At 35.2% G+C, this 21,512-nt stretch overlaps 2 protein-coding genes across 3 annotated transcripts; both read right to left on the reverse strand.

The window, feature by feature from the left end:
• Nucleotides 1-1,662: 1,662 nt before the first annotated feature.
• On the reverse strand, nt 1,663-7,636 carry LOC126768120 (sodium-coupled monocarboxylate transporter 2-like). The gene is given in 14 exon segments (XM_050486035.1): nt 1,663-1,765; nt 1,833-1,998; nt 2,823-2,992; nt 3,083-3,210; nt 3,650-3,789; nt 4,137-4,355; nt 4,739-4,879; nt 4,959-4,975; nt 4,977-5,120; nt 5,470-5,537; nt 5,627-5,678; nt 6,612-6,677; nt 6,755-6,914; nt 7,387-7,636. Coding segments are annotated over 14 exon segments (1,719 nt in total). The 5' UTR covers nt 7,599-7,636; the 3' UTR covers nt 1,663-1,729.
• An 813-nt stretch (nt 7,637-8,449) lies between these two features.
• Nucleotides 8,450-19,925, reverse strand: LOC126768114 (sodium-coupled monocarboxylate transporter 1-like). Of its 2 annotated transcripts, none has more exons than XM_050486023.1 (14): nt 19,640-19,925; nt 18,843-19,002; nt 18,113-18,178; nt 17,511-17,562; nt 17,367-17,434; nt 17,122-17,276; nt 16,877-17,017; nt 16,442-16,550; nt 15,691-15,800; nt 15,257-15,399; nt 10,602-10,729; nt 10,207-10,370; nt 9,140-9,360; nt 8,450-8,562 (listed from the first exon to the last, which is right to left on the reverse strand). In XM_050486023.1, exons 1-13 carry the CDS (start codon nt 19,849-19,851, stop codon nt 9,174-9,176), a joined length of 1,695 nt encoding a protein of 564 aa, XP_050341980.1. In that variant the 5' UTR covers nt 19,852-19,925; the 3' UTR covers nt 8,450-8,562; nt 9,140-9,173. The 2 variants fall into 2 exon arrangements, with proteins under 2 accessions (XP_050341980.1, XP_050341969.1); XM_050486012.1 differs by having other exon boundaries at nt 9,140-9,365.
• Between the last annotated feature and the right edge of the window lie 1,587 nt (nt 19,926-21,512).

The following is a 21,512-nucleotide window of genomic DNA, read 5'->3' on the forward strand; positions in this document are numbered from 1 at the left end:
CATACACCAATCAATTTACGCTCTGAGCAAGACAATAAATTGCTAATCCCTCTAAATTGCACTAAAATATACAGCAATTCCTTTACGGTTAAAGCAGTCAAACTATGGAATTCCTTGCCTCGACCTAATTCGTTAAGCTGAATCTGTACATATTTTTAAGAGTCGTTTGCATAATTATTATCTATCAATATAACTATAGCATGTGTATATGGTCATTTATTTCTTATATAAGTTTATATGCATGTATGTATGTATGTATAAATGTATATGTATATATATGTATGTAGGTTGATATAGTACATATTTGTATTAAGCTCAATACATTTTAAGTATGCCCGATTAGTGATCCTGGCTAAAAAACACATAAACATTTCTCTTTACAGAGGTTGGCTGGAAGAGATCGCTACAAGTGATAAGGCCGCCTTTGCATACTTTATATTCTACTTGCTACACACAAGTATAAGTGTAGTGTATTGTTCTTTACTATATGTTTTACTTATTTCTTATATGTTACTAAATGTTTGTAAAGTGTGTGCAATAAAGGATTAATAAATAAATAAATATTATTTTCATGAAAAACCACATCTATCGCATATCACCCTTTCTTAAATCAATCGCTGCTGCGTTGTTCAGAAGAGAAGACTATGGATTTTTTTCTATGACAGACTATTTTGTAAGATATATACAACACGAAAAAAACTAAATAGAATACTGGCGGTAATTTTAGAAAAAGAATAGAAATGGGTGCGTGCGACCTACATGCCGAAAGGGGCATGTAAGGGATGGAGGAGAAGCGGATGAAATCTTAAGTTTTGCTGGCTTTAGGCGCGCTCTTAATGGGAAAACGCTACTAACATTGTTGCTACCATTTCACTGAGACGTAAACATGCATTACAGGACTTATATAGTAGCTATTTTTAATACTGATCTATAAAAAAATATCTGTAAAAATTTATTTATAAAGAGTGTCGATTGCGGCCAACGGCCATATTAAAAAGAGACTTGCCATATTATAGCACATTCCGAGCTTTTCATTCACTCAATGTCTTAGTCAAATCAATTATGTAAGTTATGAAACATTAAAATTAAATGTTTTATGATTTATAACTACTACTAGCAAACCTAAATAAATACATAAGTAAAGGAAATATTTTAGGTGGTAGACAAACAGTTTTACGTGTTTTGCAGATGCCGTGTAAACACTGAGAAGTTACAGATTCCGAGTTGAAACCGAGAATTTCTCGAAAATAAAACTAATACGTTAGTTACTAGACTGAAGTTGTCTATGACAACAATATATATCGCGATCACGGCTTAATCGATAAAAAAATATTTTCCACATTTTATCTAATAGTTATTAGATAAAATGTGGAATATTTTTTATACTAGACTTTTATATACTAGACTCTTCTATACTATTAGATAAAATGTGGAAAATATTTTACCTGGCGTGATTTGATCACGCACTGATAACATTGGTGAGATGTAGATAGGTAATTAACAAACATTTATAAGTAAAATCGTTTGATTTAAAAAAATCATGTAGGCATTCAATCATAACAGATCATGTCTTTGATAAAATATTTTTATTTAAAAATATATTTTTAATCAATGACTCAAATATATAATATCAAATTATTTTTGTTGAAGAAAACAAAGAAGATAGTGGTATTTTTAATTTTTATTTTATTTTTTCTATTTTAAATAGTCTTATAAAAAGTATTTATCATTAGCCCGGAGTAGTTTTTAAATCCATATGTTCGACCTGCAACAATTTTTTTTTTTTTTTTATTGATAACAAGTTAATTTTAAATAAATGTAAAATGGATTACCTCATATTTGTGCTTTAGCCAAGATCTTAGAAATGGTGCAAAGAGTCTGGGGTCATTTTTAATTTTCAACGTTCTCAAACTTACAAGGCAAGCCACTATTACAGTCACCGAGCATCCAAGACCAGTAAACCATAAATAAGAAATCCTATAAATATATGGAACCTCCCTAAAACCAATGCAAATAGCTGTTAAAAACATATTTGTATTTCAAACATATGTAAAACAAAAATAACTAAAATTATTATAAATTTAAATAAACACAGACACAAAAAAAACACTCTTAAATACAAAAAGATGTGTCGTCTTGTCGGGGGGCCGCAATTTCAAGCCAATCTGGCCTGTGAAAATTGGTAAGATCCTTTGATCAAGTAAAAACGAGCTGATTATCTTCAAACACCTGAACAGGTCTTCATAATTTATAGTTAAGAACAACCTCGATCATATCAGATTTCAACAAGAAAAAACCGCATCAATTTTTTTTGCATTCGTTTGGAGCTACGATGCCACGTTCCGGTTTGAAGGGTAAGTGAGCCAGTGCAATTACAGGCATAAGGGGCATAACATCTTAATTCCCAAGGTTGGTGGCGCATTGGCGATGTAAGCAATGGTTAACATTTCTTACAATGCCAATGTCTATGGGCGTTGGTGACCACTTACCGGCGTTAGTGACCACTACTCGTCCGCCTACCTATACTATACTTTGAAATCATATAATCAATTGAGCTCATGTCAGCTCCTTATATTAACCCTTTACTATTCATATTCACACTTATTTTTTATTCCAATGACCTATAGATAAAATATCGATTCTATCAATAAACTTGCAGGAACACTGCAATCATTTAAAGTCATAATACTTACTTAACTGTATATCTGCAGCTAAGTAGCCGTTGGTATAACTATCAAATTTTATTTTAATTTCAAAATTAGTTTACAAGTAAATTTTATAGAAAATTTTAAAGTTAAAATTAGTAAAAGCTGTAGTTTTACCCTTCAATAATATCATCGGCATGAGCCATTGGTTCAAAAGTATAGGAACAATTAAATGTATGTCTTTCTTTTTCATCAAACATTAGAAAACCTCTCGCTTGCGCCAGCTGTGATTGGGCTGCCACCCACCACGCTGTGATTAAACCAGCTATACCACCGGTTAATGCACCCTGAAAATAAGGGTTGAAGCATATATGTATTGTCCAAGGTTTAAAAATATGCATATGTTATAGTCTAGGATAATAAACAAGGTTACCGACCACTCCATCAATAAAAGGTAAAAATAATCCCATGAGAAATATTCCAGCTAGCGGTCCCATGGATGCTGATGATAAGCTCATGGTGAGTTGCAAAACTGATCCTAATTTCTCTACAACGAACACCAAACCTAAAATACAATTGATTTAATTTACACATTCTAATTATAAAGAAAAATAAATTTATATAAAATTAACATTATTCTTTAAAATAATTATTAGTAGTAAGATCACTACATGTTTTTATTGTTTATTATAAATAAATTTTTAAATAATTTTAAATGAAATGTTGAAACCTCGATGAATTTTTAGATTACCCGAAATATATTTTTGCAAACATACTGAGTGATCATCTTATTATAAATGCAATGTTATTAAAATACCACATACTTTATTTGGATATCTCTACAGAAGCAACGTATTGAGCAGCATATTTTTGGTATAAGGAACGGTATATGAAATATGCATTTCTTACATTACCAATATGTTAATTAGGCTAGGTATTAGTCCTCCTACTTTAATTTTATAAATTGAAAAAAAAAAAAAAAAATATTGAAACATAAATCTTACCAACACAAATGCAACCAAGAACAACAACCACAGATCTCACGAGTATTTGAGTTTGCTTTTGACTGAGTTTATGAAAAAATGGTTTCCAAAAATCTTCAAGTACAACGGCAGCCATTGAATTCAACCCTGTAGAAAGTGAGCTAAAACAATAATTACAATTAGATTATATTCTAAAACTAACTATCCATCTAGATTATAAATAGCTCCAAACAAAGTTAAAAATACTTAAGGTATATAACATTTTTAATAAGAGTAATCGAAGATATTATTTTCTATAAGTCCTTTTTTTAATGTGTGTCTCTATTTTTTGTTTCTGTCACTCTATTTGCTACGTTGATCGTATCTAACGGATTCTATAGCATTTTTAGCGTATAATAAAATTCAATTAAATGAATACTTATTATTATTATCATATAGAGTATTAACAAATATTAAAGTTTAAAATTATATGGGATGATTTATATATCAATATAACGCTTATACAAACCTCAGTGCAGCACTAAAAACTCCAGCTACAAATATTCCGGGCATACCCTTCCATTCCGCTAACACGTCCATCACCAACAATGGCAGTAGCTGGTCCTTTGCCAATACTAATTTTGAATTTAAAGGATCGCATTCATAAAACCTCGCATAAGCTAAAAGACCGCTATAACTACATATAGAAACGATTAAAATTACTCCAGAAAAAAATCCCCACACTGCTCTGAAATAAAAAAGTACAAATGAAGTTCATTATTATATTATTATTACATATATACTGCTGGCAACTGTTGGCATTCTCTTGAGAGACCAGTCAACTCTACAATATAATACGCTCCATTATTGTCAAAAACTATAAATTAAAACAACACAAAAATAAACAAACGATTTTTTATGAAAAACGTGCTCTTGCAATAATTATTACATTGAAAATCTCGTTTACTAATAACAAGAAAAAAACATTAAATATTACACCCCGGATTAAATATATCAGATTTTGATTTTCCCCAAATCATCGTAAAATTTTCCTTTCCCATATTTTTCTACATTTTTAAGTTTTAAAAATGTCGAGAGACAATAGGAGATTTTTATAAAATTAAGTTTTACCTTTTTGACATTTTAACATTCGACAAAGCTAGAAATCGCTGCATCATCGACTGATTTACTGCTATGTTGCCGATCCAGTAAAATGTGGAGCCTATTGTTACTGACCATATCGAGTGCCGTTCTGTGAAATCTACACTGCAACTAAAATCGTATTAAATGTTAATATTATTATTTGATTTAAATATAATATATGTGATTATTAGTAAATTTGACATCGTACCGTGGGAATTCTAATCTTATTTGAATTCGTAGCCCAATTCTTCGCGAAAACTTCATCAACCCCACCAACGATAACAGTTCCTTTGATAATCACTAAAAGCATAGCTCCGATCATAACAACTGTCTGGATAACATCGGTCCAAACAACTGCTTTAAGACCTCCCTAAATAAAAAAAAGGAAAAAAGTAGCAGCCAGTAAATTGAGCACCGGGTTCCTTTTCCTCTTGAGGATTTTTGGAGCTCATATTACTAAGCTGCTTCAATGCATCCCGCATTGGCAAATATATATGTATGTATATGGCAGAATTTGAGGATGTGGAAGCATATGTCGGATTTCGGATGCAACATATGCTGTTTCCTCACTAAGTTTTATTTTATTATAAGCACATGAAAACTTAATACATACTGTCCAGTTTTGAATTAACAATCTTCAATTTTATTTTATATTTTTTTCATTACTAAATGATATATCTCAAATTTATTTTTTTAATATAAATAATTGTAACACTTACCACGCATGTATAAAATATACAAACAAGACACACGATTGGAGACACGATGTGTATGTTGACCCCTGTAACTATAAATAAGAATCATTCATTAAATTTAAAATTCATTAAATTTTGAGTGTAATATAATATGTCTAAAGTAAATTAAGGTATGTGGTACCTTGATTAAACGCCAAAGCTGGAACGTATATCACAATAGGAAGCCAAGCCATCTATAAATAAAATAAATATTACTTCTTAAACCTGTGCATCTTTAATAACCATTGAAGCTTTGTCAATAGCTAATAAAATCTTTTAAAGACAGGCTTTTATTTATATTTGTAATAAATAAAATAAATTTTAAAGTAAATATAAATTAATTTGAGTCATGCATTTATTTAAAATTAACTAAGTAAAGACTATTAAACAATAAAAAGATTCAAACCATTTACAAATTATATAAAAACACGCCGTCCGAAAGATTGTCTTGACATTGTTGTAAATATTTTGCAATAGATACCGAAAAAAATAATATTCAATGGAAGCTTTGAATTAAATAGTACTAAGATCTTTATTTTGTAATATAAAGAAAAAAAAAAGTTTTTGAAAAGACGGAAAATTAAGTATTTTGGGCGTTTTCATTTTTTTACGTTCAAAAACAAATTATTCCTTTCAAGAATTATGTACTAGTGATAAAGAATTATAATTATTCTTATTTCCTACCTAAAAAGATAATGATAATATATTTTAATTGTTTTTCAGGTTTGATAAAAAGCATTGACGTCCATGTCTCTCAGTACCTAAGTTCTTATCTGTAGGCCTAATTTGTAAGAACAAATTCAAAACTCACTGCAGAAAAAGGGTCGTGAAATGTCAGCAAGCGATATGCGATATTGACCACAATAATCATAACATTTTAAGAATGATTGCACCAAAATGGTATATCGTCCAAAGTCGGCTGTCAATATTTCGCGAGTGAGTAATGAGATGAGACCTTAAAGAATAGCGCTGCTGTTCTTCTCGGTAGAATCCACATTCCGGACCAATAGTAGCTTTATATTAAGTTTAATCTTATAATATGACGATTCTTTACTTATAAGATAGAAGTTTAGTATAGTAGGAATATGTTATTTATATTTTTTATGTAATAAAATAATTAAAATTACCAAATATACACTGAATATGATCGATCCAAACACTCTTGTCCTTTTATCGTAGCGTAGTTCTAAGTACTAAAAAAATATTACAATATATTTTATATTTTATTTGAAACAGAACATTAAAAAATATGATTTTTAACTAAAGTTACCTCATACGCCGATGTTAATTGTAATTCGTGTAACACAGGAATAAATGTGCTTGTCACAACAAATGACATCATCAAGGCTCCGACCATAGTGAAAACATATGAACTACCATATAAATAAATCTCTGTTGGTATCCCCAATAAAGATATACCGGAAATGAAGCTAGAAACAAGATTTTTTGATTATTTAATAGAACGATTTTCATGTAAAAAATGACATCCTGAAAATATCCTACCGCTACACAAGTTAATCACATGAATTTATAATAAAACAGTGGTGTTTTGCCGGATTTGATACCCAAAGTTTAATGGGGTTCTATCCAATGAACCATCTCTAATAGTATTTATATATATATTTTTAAAAGGCAATAATATATTATAGTATATATATATATATATACATAGGTATTCTAAAGCAAAAACTTTTTATGCAAATACTTATATTTATAGCACAGATATAAATAGAATTTCGGACAAAAAAAATTGAATTTCAAAAATTCGCGAATAAATAATAAATTAATTATATAAACTATTACTCTAACTCTAATCTAAATAACAAATTCGTTTTAAGATTGTTTGATATGCCGCTTATTATAAGTCAAATGTGATCAATATAATATTTTTATTATACTTACCTAGCAACCAGTGAAAAACAAATTGGAACCAGTTTCATATTCCTTCCCCCCATCAAGTAATCCTTCGTGGATGTCTGTTTCTTAACGAACCCGAAATAAATTCCTATTCCAGCACATACTCCTAACATGATCACGAATATTGAATAATCTATCCATGAGAAATGTTGGAAGGATAACCTAACTCTGGACACATCACTTTCCAATGCAGACATGTGTAAAGCTTCTACTCCAAAGTCCACGTTTACCCTAACGTCTGGCGAATTCGTAAATGCAGAAGGCAATTTAACAATTGACTCCCACGATTTTCCTCTGGAGCTATTTTAGTCCGTTTCTTTATTAATGCATCCTGTTAGATTAAAATAGATCTTACACTCGTGAGGACACAAGGTCTTGTTGTGAAAGGATGTTAGACGTATGTTCCGTTGATTCGAATTGTTAAGGATAATCTACGCATAACTGCTTCAACTGGCTTGTTGCTAAGTAAATATTACTGTATATCTGAACCCCAAAGTCATAGGTTTTGTTTGTTCCGGCAATTTGGGTAATCAACGTAGTATTATACCTTTTTTTAGTTTTGAAAATTTTTTGTTTTCTGTTATTAAGTTAAACATAGCAGCTAGAAATTGTAGAAGGATAGTTGGTAGTGTTACACGGCCATTACTCGGATAACACGTACCGTCTGGTCTATGTTTATTGTATATGTAAGTCTGTATGTGTGTATGGTTTGTGTGAGTATATGTCTCATTAAAATTGGTCGCCTTGACCGAAATTCGGTCAGGAAGACATTATTATAATTACAATTTATCCTGCTTTATCCGTGTCACTCAGGGCAGTATGGAAAATTAAATTTTTATGTATTTTTTTTTCAGTTAGAAGTATGAAAGTCTGGCACCTTTATTTAACCTGGAGAGAAGAGTTGTATGTAATTGGCCTATAATATATATGTTAATAAATAAACATGTTATGAAATTAAGTTAAATAAGGCATTGATTGTTTAATATGTATAAAATAATACAGTTGTGTTTAGTTACCACGACGTGCGATGAAAAATAAAAGGCAAAAGTATTACGAATTATTTATTAAATATTGTCAGTTTTACAATGTTCATTGCCCTCAGCTCCTCTCTTCGCACTCCGTAATAGGTTTCATATTTATATTCGTCGATTTAACTTCATTCTGAAATTAAAATTGTTTTCTAAGCATATTTTTAAGTACATAATCTATTTGAGTAAAGTAAAACGCGGGTGTCTCAACAATTTTCCTTTACCTCAAAAAACTTCAGTAACAGCCTGTTAATGTCCCACTGGTGGGCTAAGGCCTCCTCTCCCTTTTGAGGAGAAGGTTAAAAAACTACATGAATTGTAAATATAAATTAGCACACGAACAGTCAATAGTACTTGCCCGGATTTAAACTATAGTTCTTCGGTTAAGTGCCACGTGTTGTCATTTGCTATGCTTATTTCATTACTAACAACAAATTTATTAACCAATTTAAAGGCTTAATTTAATGTTTAATAAAATGCGACATAGATTTACTTATAGAAGTCAAACTCAAATAATATATTTACAGAAATGAGACAAATGTAAGTACTGCTTGTTAGATTTATCAGTTTCCGCTGCTTGTCTTACTTTTCTTTGGCAAGAGATGGTGCTAATGTTACGTCAGCAATGCACGTACAGCAGAGCTCCAAAAAAACTTCTAAACATCCACACAAACACAAAATAAAATTTAAATGAACAAAAACCAACCTACCTTATTACAGCCATAAGCGCTAATAAAAGGCTCGTCAGTTGGATGCGGTGGATCCCGGTAAATCCTCCGTATTATTGGTGCGAGAAGTTTCGGTGCAGGAGGAACATAGGCTTGACCTCGCCATCTGTTTATCTGAGACACGGTCACACCGACGATGATTGTCATCACAGCACCGACGAGGGTATACCACATGTAGGACACGTGTAATATGGGACTCACTTCTGGACTGAAAAATATTTTTCATGAAATCTTTATAAACGCAACTTACTTGTAAATCATTGTTTCGATAAGGACAAAACCATGAATATATTAAAGAATCATTAAGTGCTTTTAATAATTAAAAAATATGCACATATAACATTTGTGTGTTTCCGAAAGGGTATATTTTTTTAGCTAACTTATCTGGTTATATTTTGTGCAAGGCACCCAGAGCTCACATGACGTCCTGAAATACTTCTAGTTTTTATTGTAAATTTGGCCAACATGTAAGCAAACCCAACTCCCATTATTAGCATTTTCCAATTGGAAACAAAGGCTACGCATGTAGCCAACAGGTATTATAACACTGTGATTCAAGAATAAGGGAGCATTGACGTCGTAAGAATGGATATTTCTTATGGTACCAATACGATTCACAGAAGACGTGATTATTTAACCTTGAACAACTCGCATTTTACGTGCCTGATGTTAATAATAAAAAATATATGAGGAACGATAAATTTAAAGACAATGATAATAAATGTATATTAAATTAATTTACTGGTGGTAGGGCTTTGTGCAAGCCTATCTGGGTAGGTATCAACCACTTATCAAATATTCAACCGCAAAACAACAGAACTTTTTACTGTTGCGTTCCAGTTTGAACGGCGAGTGAGCCAGTGTTATTACAAGCACAAGGGATATACACCTTAATTCCCAAGGTTGGTGGTGCATTGGCGATTTAAGCGATGGTTAACATTTCTTATAACGCCAATGTCTTTGGGTTTTGGTGACAACTTACCAACAGGTGCCATATTTGCTCGTCCGCTTACGTATACTATAAAAAAATGAGATCAAACAATACATACCCGTGGTGAGTCACTGTTTCGACAAGAGTATAATTATACTGGCATCCTTCTGTTGTGAGAGGTTTGTGAGGGTGATAGATTAGGCCATTGGCAATTGCCAGTTGTGCTGACAAACACCACCACGCCATCACAGCAAGTCCGGTAATGCCGCCCACTAATGCTCCCTTAGACAAATAATAATAACGATAAAAAACAAGATATTGTACGCAAGTAGATAGCAATAACATTAAAAAATATTTCAATTTCCTTAAATTTCTCGATTACTTCCGCATTAGGCAAAACAGATACATTTACCTTCAGTATACCTTTATCCTTCATCACATACATTCACGTAACTATTATACAAAGTATTTTTTTATTAAATGAATACATTTTGCTATTAATATTAATATTACCAAAGCATCCACCCATGGCATTAAAATTCCCATTGAAAAAACACCGAGCTGCGGTCCCATTGTCATAGCTTCCAGCGTCATCGTGAGCTGCAAGATTGTTCCCATCTTTTCGACAATGAATACCAATCCTGTAAACATTAAAAAAAACTTGTAAATACTTAAATTGTGTTAAAAAAATATATATTTCTTTACTAAGCCTTAAAGTATTCATTAGTAATATAACTATTTTGGTTTCATAATATCGCCGATCGATTTATTGTGAAATGACGATTCAAAAGTGCTACTCAGTCTGCTTGAATAGAAAATATTTAGATTTTTATTTTAATTATTATTCATGAATTGTTATTCATTCGCTACATAGAGATACCTAAAAAATTCGGTAATTTTATAAGACTATTTTAGTCTCTCCTATGATTTCTATCTTTCTCTAAAGCTAAAGATCATATAAAAAATATCATGTATGTAGTAAATGTAGTCAATATCCTATAAATAAAGAATTTCTTATAAAAGTCTATTAACAATCTGTAACATATTATATTATTCTCGTAATTATAAGAAGAATAAAAGACTTCGACAAATTTGCTCTATTATTATGGAAGTGATATTATATTACATGCAATTTTTGAAAAAAAAATAAGTTGATGCGCCTCAAATCACTAGATTTATTTTTAAACAAACGTAAATATAAAATTAGCTATGCTTACAATTCATAAAATTGCTTCTAAAGCACATAAATTTCAGCTGTTAGTTATATATAAATTATAAGGATATATTTTATACTAGTTTTCACTCGCGTATTACGAGAAAAAGGTAGATATGACCTCTCTTGGGGCTAAAGCTCGCAATATACCAAACTTCATCGGTTTCTATCTATTTTATCCGTGCAGTGACGGAGAAAGAATACATTTCACTGCCCCTCTCTTTCCCATGGGTGTCGTAAGAGGCGACTAAGGGATATCTGAGCGACCATCTGCTCATCTGGTGGTAGGATGCTAACATCCGCTTGGCTTGTTACCACCGTACGCATGGTGAAAAACTCGTGAAGTGGCTTGCAGCCGCGTTTCGAGGTCAGCCAGCGTACAGCCAGAGCCCGAGCGAGTATTGCCGCGATGGGTGTTGGTCCGGTTGGAGACGGCTGTTGAACCAATGCCGGGGGAAACTGTATTGACCTGCCGGTCAGGGAGACCCGAAGAAACGGCTGTTCCGCTGGCCGCCCGTGGCATAGTACAGGGGCCCGAGCGTGCCTAACCAGCTCGTGAGGCTGCCCCACCAGGCCACGCATAATCTCGGGGTGGACCGTCGTGCCGGTTGGTGACCGGTAGGTGGGGTCCCGGCGGCCACTTCCGGGGGGGTTCGGGGGCCCTTCCGTCCGGCGGGTCAGTGTATTTTTCCTTTTGGCAACCACTTGGGGAAACACGCCTCCACACTTTGCCCATCCCTATCGTGGCAATACATCGCTCGCTTCACGTCTCTTTTCCATTTAATTTCTCCCAAATGGCGCAACAAAAAAGAAATAACGGTCGTACAGCGGTGCTCACCCCCACCATACCCTCGCTGTTTGAGGTCGAGTTCTCTAACATCCGAGGACTCCACACTAACCTCAACGCTGTCCACCACCATCTCGAGACAGCACGGCCAGCAATGTTGTTTCTCACGGAGACACAAATACTCCGTCCTGCCGATACCAGCTACCTTAATTATCCCGGCTACACGCTTGAAGAATCCTTCAAAGCGAAAGCCGGAGTATGCTTGTTCGTCAGGACGGATGTTTGCTGTCACCGACTGCGCTGCTTGGAGGACCCCTCCTTCTCCATGTTGGTGGTACGTGTGGACCTGGTTCGTCAGAGCCGAGTCTACGTGTGCCTCTACAGATCCCACAATGGTGACTTGGAGACAAGCCGACTATTTGACCATCTTAGTCGGGTGGCAGATGCTGCGCAAGAGCAATTTCCTAACGCGGAATTGGTGTTTTTGGGGGACTTTAATGCTCACCACGAATCCTGGTTGAAATCCCTCAAAACTGACCATGCTGGAAGGACTGCTCATGCTTTTGCTCTCACACATGACTTGACCCAACTGGTTGATCAGCCCACCAGGATCCCAGACATTGATGGGCAAGCACCTTCTCTACTGGACCTTCTGCTGACTTCTCACCCGGTGGAATATCAGGTCGTGGTTCAGGCTCCTCTTGGCTCTTCGGATCACAGCCTTATTTCTACCAGAGTGCCACAGGCCAAGCTGCCGCCTCTAGCGGTATGCAAACGTCGCGTTTGGCACTATAAGTCGGCGGATTGGGACGGTATGCGCGATTACTATGCGTCGGTCCCTTGGAAGGAACGTTGCTTCAGTGGGAATGACCCGACAGCTAGTGCCGCTGCTGTTGCTGGCGAGATCATGCTGGGAATGGAATACTACATTCCTAGCTCAGATCTCGTCAGTAGGAGTACGCGTAACCGTTGGTTCACTCGTGAATGTGCCGATGCTGTATCAGCTAAGCAGGCGGCATATCGCAAGTGGATCAACGGCTGCATTAGCGGGGCATCTAACATTGACTCACTGAAAGCAAACTATAATAAAAATTCCAAGTCCTGTAGAAAGGCATACACGAGAGCGGATGCACAGCGCATTGTACAGATTGGTCATGACCTTGTTTCGCATCCTAGGGGCTCCCGTAGCTTCTGGCGTCTGACCAAGTCTGTGCAAAACAATTTCTGCCAACCTTCGCTGCCACCGCTCAGAAATCCGGACGGATCGCTAGCTCACAGTCCGCAAGAGCAAGCTGATCTCCTGGCTAAACTCTTTGCCGACAATTCCGTCATCGATGATTGTAGTGCACTGCCACCTACAATACCTGCATGTGGCCATACGATGCCTGACATTAAAATCAGGCAACGTGATGTTCGTGCGGAGCTGCAATCACTTGACGTACGGAAAGCTAGCGGTCCCGATGGAATACCAGCCATAGTGCTGAAGAAGTGCGCAGCGGAGCTGTCTCCTGTGTTAACGCGCCTGTTCCAACTTTCTCTCTCTTCGGGAAGTGTGCCGGAGGCTTGGAGAAGAGCTAATGTGCAAGCGGTTCCCAAAAAAGGGGATCGGTCTGACCCGGCAAATTATCGGCCAATAGCTATCACCTCAGTACTTTGTAAGGTGATGGAACGGATTTTAAACAACCAACTGATCCATTACCTAGAAGATCACTGTCTAATTAATGATCGTCAATACGGGTTTCGACCAAAACGGTCCACAGGTGATCTTCTAGCGTACGTAACACACCTCTGGGGTGAAGCTATCGACAAGCATGGAGAATCGTTGGCTGTCAGCCTCGATATCTCCAAGGCTTTCGACAGGGTCTGGCACAGAGGTCTTCTCTCCAAGCTACCGGCATATGGTCTGCCTGTTCAGCTATGCACCTGGATTGCCAGCTTCCTACACAAGCGTAGCCTTCGTGTTTTAGTAGATGGTTGCGCTTCACAATTCTATGTAGTGAATGCTGGGGTCCCCCAGGGATCTGTGCTATCTCCCACACTCTTTCTTTTGCATATCAATGATATGCTCTCCCTTGGGAACATACATTGCTATGCAGATGATAGTACAGTGCATGGTGGATACCACGGACGCGCAGTGGCTGGGCGGGCGGAAACTGAGGAGAGGCGGGAGAATCTTGTCATTGAACTCGATAGGACGTTAGATCTCATCGCCAAATGGGGCTCTGATAATCTTGTTGAGTTTAATGCCAAGAAAACACAGGTATGCGCTCACACGGCGAAAAAGTCAACATTTTCCCCTCTTCCCTCCCTCTGTGGTACTCCGCTGGTGATGCAAAGCAAAATCGCCATGCTGGGGATTGACGTTCGCTGCGACCTTAGTCCAAGGGATTACATCGAGGCTGTTATAAAAACAGCTTCACGGAAACTCGGAGTTCTGAACAAGGTGCGGCGCTTTTTCACGCCACAACAACTGTGCCTGCTGTACAAAACACAGGTACGGTCTTGCGTGGAATATTGCTCGCACCTTTGGGATGGCTCCGCTAAGTACCTACTTGAGGCCTTGGACCGGTTGCAGCGACGTGCCGTACGCATTATTGGCGACGTAAAGGTCACAAACACCCTTGAACCTTTACAATTGCGTCGTGAGATAGCAGCACTGAGCGCTTTCTATCGACTGTATCACGGCGAGTGCTCTGAGGAATTATTCTCTCTAATTCCTGCTTCCCCCTTCCTTCTTAAGTCCACGCGAGCTGGTTCTCGATGTCACCGCCTAACTGTGACATCAATTCCATCGCGAACAAAGAAATTTGGCAACTCCTTTCTTTGTCGCACTTCCAAAAAATGGAATTCCTTACCAGCTCACGTATTCCCCTCCTCTTACAACCCGGGTTCCTTCAAACGAGGCGTGAAGAGGCATCTTGCGGGCCGGCAAGGCGAAGGCGGCTAGTGCAGAACGTTTTTCCCGTCTGTACTGGCCGTCGTCGCGTTTGGACTCTACTACCGCTTACCATCAGGTGGAGTGGAGTCATTTGCCCTCCCGGCGATATAAAAAAAAAAAAAAAATCTATCGGTTTTAAAAACTCTCACGTGCATGGAAGTTTGCCAGTAGATTTTTGTTTTTGTGAGTTATCTAGTAAAGTAAAGTATATAATAACTCGCAATATTTACCTAAGCAAAGTATTCCCAGCATTATAACGACACCTTTTAAAAGCCAGTTGGTTTGCCTTTCAGAAAGTTGCGTCTTGTAAAATGGTTTGTAAAAATCTTCCAACACCACCGCTGACATTGAATTCAAACTTGTTGATAAAGAGCTAAAAAAATTGAACTCCTTAATGTGAAATTAAAAATAACGATACACAAAAAAGTGTATTAGATTTTTATGTGCTATTGCTACAGCACATCTATATTGATGAAGGATTTGGAACACAGTGTTTAACCACTTATTTGTGATTTTATTATAGATACTAAATTATTATTATTTATTCATTTGTAAAGCACCTATTTAGGTGCTTGCCTGCAAATAAGCTTTATATAAAATTTTTGAACCATTTTGCCTAAACACTACTTACAAAAAATAGATAAATATAAAATAACAATATAACCTAAGTGCTGCGCTAAATATTCCCGCGATAAAAACACCAGGCAGCCCAGGTATATCACCAAGAACATCCATGACTAGTAACGGCAGCAATTGATCTTTTGCCTTCGCTAACTGAAAAAATATATAATTTAACAACAATCAATATAACAACACACAGCTGAGACGGCCCAGTGGTAAGAACACGTGAATCTTAACCGATGATCGTGGGTTCAAACCCAAACAAGCACCATTGAATTTTCATGTACTTAATTTGTGATTTTAATGCATCTCGTGATTTACGGTGATGGAAAACATCGTGAGGAAACCTGCATGTGTCAAATTTCACTGAAATTCTACAACATGTGTATTCCACCAAACCGCATTAGAGCAGCGTGGTGGGATAAGCTCCAAACATTTTACTCAAAAAGGGAGAGGAGGCTAAGGCCTCCTCTCCTTTCTGGGCTAAGGCCCAGCTGTGGGACATTCACAAGCTGTTACCATTTTAAAAAATAACCTGTATCTCTACCTATATCTCTCTATTTTTAAGATAACAAAGTCAAAACAACCATTTTATTTTTATTTTAGACTAGCGTTGATTGAATGAATGGATTAATAATGAATTCAAATAGACATTAAATACGTTAAAATAAAAATGACTGCCACTTCAGAATTTTGGGCACAAACTAAATTCCACCGCAGATTTTGTTAGTAGTAAATATTAGAAGATATTTTAATGATTAAACAATTAAATTAACTTAATGTCATAAACATACCTTTGTTTGTAGAGGATCACAATCATAAAACCGAGCATATATCAGCAACCCACAATACAAGCAGAAACAGTACAGTATTGATATACCAATGCAGAACAAAACAACTGCCCTGTAAACATAATATTAGCTACACCATTATCTAATAGAGAATTGCGCAAGTTAGTAGGACACATCTCAATTTAAGCGGGAAGCAATTTCATCTTGAATTTATGTGATCTTAATGATTAGTAAGTAGTGATATAGCCGTGATGATATAGCCGCGATATGGCGTAAATATAAAATAGGCATCAGGTTGACCTTGCTACCATTTGACACAACATGCAACGTTAAGCTATTAAGGCTTGAGAGGAGCTTAAGCAATTCAGGCCTTATTTTACTGGCAGTTTCTTTGTATAGTCAATATATGAATAAAATATATGTATTTGCTATCATTACCATTTGGCGCCTCGCAAGGTTGGCAGGGCCAAGTAACGCTGTACCATTGTTTGATTTACAGAATTTGCTTGAAGCCAATATATCAGACCACCAAAGATCAAATTCCAGATGGTGTGACGAGCGGTAGGACGAGGATCCCAGCTGTATAAATGAAGAACTATTTCAAGCGGACCTCAAGTTGAAATAAAAATAATGTTTTCATTAATATAAAATAAATTTCTACTCATTTATAATAAATAATCTACTTAGGCGCTTCAATCCGTCCACTTTCCATATTTCTCCGCCATACTGTTTCTATACCACCAACATCTATAGTTCCTTTAATAGCTACTAAAGCCATAGCTCCCACCATAGATGTAATTTGAATAACATCTGTCCATACAACAGCTTGCAGTCCACCCTAAAACGATGTATATATTATGATTGTGATACAGAAATAAAAAGCCATTTCAGGTGCCAAAGTGGTACCACGTGGTATCACGATACTTACTGCACTTGTGTAAAAAATGCAAACTAAACAAACTATTGGCGTGATCACGTGAATGTCGACACCAGTAACTGAAACAATTATTTTTTGAAATTGGAACGTCATAGCTTGCAGTTCAACATTGAATTTTATATTTATTATAATCACCTTGATTAAAAGCTAATGCCGGCACGTAAATGACAATCGGAAGCCAACCTATCTGGAAAATATTACAAAGCGTCATGATATCGTAATAAGCAGGCACTATGTTTGGTACAATGCTTTACTAACGTTTTAACGTTAACTGATACAAGCATTAATAGAAATGCTTATATTTTCTTTCTTTAATTCCGGTCCGGTGGAAACACACGTGATGCTCAACTGACGATTGCATCGACCAAACATGGACAAGCGCTAATAAAATGGTCGTTTGCTTCTTTTGTATCTGCTTATAATTATGATATGGCTAATTATGGAGGAAAACATAATGAGGAAACATTAGCGGATAAAAATCTACAACATGTATATTCAATAACTAAAATTAGATTAGCATGGTGGAATAAACTCCAAATATTTTCCCCAAAAGGAGGCCTTAGCCTAGCAGTGGGACAATTTTTCAGGTTGTTCCTTTATTTAATTCAACCGGAATAATCAGGTAAAAATATTAATGTTACCAAAAATATTTATATAAGTGTTAACAATAGGAGTTAGAAATTAGTAAGAAGTAGAATAAGAGTTGGAAAGTATAAAAGTAATTTTATTTATCTTACCAATGTGAAAGTGAACAGGATTGATCCAAACAATCGAACTTTATTGTCGTACCTCATTGATAAGTACTGTAAAAAGTAAGTTAGATAAGCCTTATGTTAAACCCAATCAAGTCAGTTCTAGTGATAAATAATCCATTTCTGTTATTTAACAAAGAAAATAAGATTATTAAAATTAATATTTCACCCTTAAGATATAGGAATGGGCAGGTAGTTAAATATAAGTAATTTAAGGCTCATTCTCTACATATGTATAAGCAAAGGCTCAAAATCAATATTAACACATTAAAACTTTAGCATATTTTTTTTCGTATTCATATATAGACATAATAAATAAATGGAAGCAAATAAAATCTTTAAAAATTTTCAGTACCACTTTATTTCTATTTCCCAAGAATTCCTGCCTTACAAATAAAACAGCCCTAGATGAAAAAACGATAAATGACTCCTTATATATAAAGTATTGTAACTCAAAACTGTATGTGTGTAGGACCAAATTTATTAAATACTATATATTTTTAACAAATATTTTAAGTATATCACATACCGAAATGCTTGTCAGTTTCCTTATTATAGTTGTGTCTAAAATTTCATGCAATTATTATACAGAAAAATGATGTTTGTAAACGTTCAAAATATTTAATGAAATACAACAAGATAACTGTATACGTAAATTTGGATAAGGAAAAATTAAAAAAAAATGATTGATAAGAATTCAATATTAGTTTTTTACCTCATAATTAGACGTGATTTTGAGGTCATGAAATACTGGTAAATAAACCTGGGTCATAATGAGTGACATAAGTAATATCCCACCCATGATGTAGGCATATTGGGTCCCATACATATACACTTCGGTTGGTGATCCAAGCAACGTAATACCTGAGACGAAACTGAAATATAATTATTTTATTAATTAATTAGTTTAAATATATGTAAATTCTAGCAATACTGCAGCGCCAGCTAGTGGTGTGGCAACATAGTGGTTCTTATAAAGACAGTAACTGCCTCTATCAGTTTTAACTAGTGGTAGGACTTTGTGCAAGCTCGTCTGGGTAGGTATCACCCACTCATCAGATATTCTACCGCAAAACAGAAGTACTTGGTATTGTTGTATTCCGGTTTGAAGGGGGAGTGAGCCAGTGTAAATACAGGCACGAGGGACATAACATCTTAGTTCCCAAGGTTGATGGTGCATTGGCGACGTAAGCGATGGTTAACATTTATTACAATGCCAATGTCTATAGGAGTTGGTAACCACTTACCATTAGGTGGCCCATATGCTTGTCTGCCTACCTACTCTATAAAAAAAAACCTCACGGCAAACACCGTATATTTTGTCTAAAAAAACATGATGGTAAATAAACGTCAATTCATTAAAATAAGATATAATGATTGATTTAGTCTTCTTTACTTTATTACATTTTCAAATTTGAATGCATTTTACTAAAAGAAGCATTTGCAAATAAAAAGTTACATAAGTATTTTTTAAATTTATTACCATATTCGTTTAATATCTTATGAACTTACCTTGCTACCAACGACATGGAAACTGGAATCACCTTCATGTTCCTACCTCCAAGAAGGTAATCATTCTGTGTCGTTTGTTTTTTAAAGAATCCCCAATAAACGCCAACGAACGCACTTATCGCTAACATGAACACAAATACAACATAATCAACCCAAGTAAATCTTTGCATCTGATACATCGCGTTTGAGACCATATTTTCGGATCCACTCATTTTTAAAAATATTAAGGTGTCATAGATTCTAACATTAGGGTTCCTACGCGCAAATGGCACGTTAGCAGATATAGAAGTACGCACATAAAGTAGAGGTATAGGTTCAATCTGTTACAATGAAACAATTACGATAACTCGCAATTTAAAAGAGGATGTTGCGAGTACCCCTCCAATAACCACCAGGACCGAATCGGGAACTGACTAATCCATATTTAAATTTCAAGGCAAACATTCTTATTTTCGATTTCAAATGGACTATACATATCAGTACCATAACTTTATCAGTGTAATTTCACTGATCTGATTGACAAAATTTCAAGAAAAGTTGTTTTTTTTCGAATTTCCATTAAAAGCTACAAGATAAATATAAAGTAAGTATACAGTTACATTAAATTATAGTAATTATTGGTTTGTGGGAACTTAAGTACGACATATACATATGTTTCCGATTAGCACAATCCCATAGAAAGAGTGTCGTGATATCAAAAGTGTTATACTTATTTCGGGCTTAATATCATTCGTCAAGTGTCCGGATAGTACTTTGTTCCAATAAAGCAAATCAAAAATTACTGAACTTTCAAACACCATTACTTGTATAACAAACATGTCTACGTATTTACAAAATGGTAGGCTAGAAGTTAGCGACAACACTTTGTCATAACCTGGACGTGAGGTTCAGTGCGCTGCGGTCATCGTCAGCAACCTAAAAGCTAAAATATTTTTGTCTGCAATAACCTATTTATTAATATTAAACTATAAATAAGTATTATTTATTATTATAATTATTAAGCCTAGTGTTTAATAAATTTTTTAGCAATTTAAGCTATAGGGTAAATAGGTAAAAATAACTTGGATTTATAAGGATACTCCCCTCATATGATCTGCATCTTGACCGCTGAAGAACGTCCATTATCAAACAATTCTATAGATCTCGCCTCCTTATGTTTCCCCCATAGGTCCTATGATTTGAAACTTAAATAAGTTATTTAGCCAAGTTCTTCTCCGATCCAAATATCCAGCTGTAAAATGTTAAATAAAAAGTAGGATATGGAACTAAGTATCCGTGCGGACGCAAGGAGGACGGGCAAATGAGCCAACTGATGTTAATTGGTCATCACCACCCAAAGACATTAGTGATGTAAGTAATAGTGATGTAAGAAAATCGCCAATGCCTTGGAACGAAGATGTTATGTGCCTTGTGCCTTTAGTTCCACTGGCTCACTCATCCTTCAAACCGGAATATCTGATGAACTTATATCTGATTATTTTCTTAAATACTTATTTGTACGAATAATGACAGCCAGACTAGAACAAAATGTTATAACATTGTGATTAACGATTATGATTAAAATATGTAATCACCAATCACAATAACAATATAACGAAAATAATTAAAAAAGTAAAGTGAGTGAATGAATCAAGTAAGTGCCCCAGAGCATGCCGGGCTCAAGAGGGCGGGCTCTTCACAATTAATCAAAGTTAAGCTGTTGTCTTATTATTATAATAATATATATTTATTCACACGCAAAGAAGCAGAGACGGTATGACGCCATAAGTTAACATCATGGCGTATGCTGTGACGGCATCGGTATGCCGGTGCACAGCATACGAATCCGTTTTACACTTAAGACGCACCAATATATATTTAAAAAAGATGTGAG

The sequence above is a fragment of the Nymphalis io genome, chromosome 1 (assembly GCF_905147045.1).
Source record: "Nymphalis io chromosome 1, ilAglIoxx1.1, whole genome shotgun sequence".
NCBI classification, from domain to species: Eukaryota; Metazoa; Arthropoda; class Insecta; order Lepidoptera; family Nymphalidae; genus Nymphalis; species Nymphalis io.

Coding starts and splice junctions, on each gene's coding strand:
- LOC126768114 (XM_050486012.1), bottom strand. CDS start 19,851: ATGAGTGGATCCGAAAATATGGTCTCAAACGCGATGTATCAGATGCAA. Junction 17,563..18,112: donor TCCTGTTCACTTTCACATTG/GTAAGATAAATA, acceptor AATATTTTCCAG/ATAGGTTGGCTTCCGATTGT. Junction 9,366..10,206: donor GAAACAGTGACTCACCACGG/GTATGTATTGTT, acceptor AATATTTTTCAG/TCCAGAAGTGAGTCCCATAT.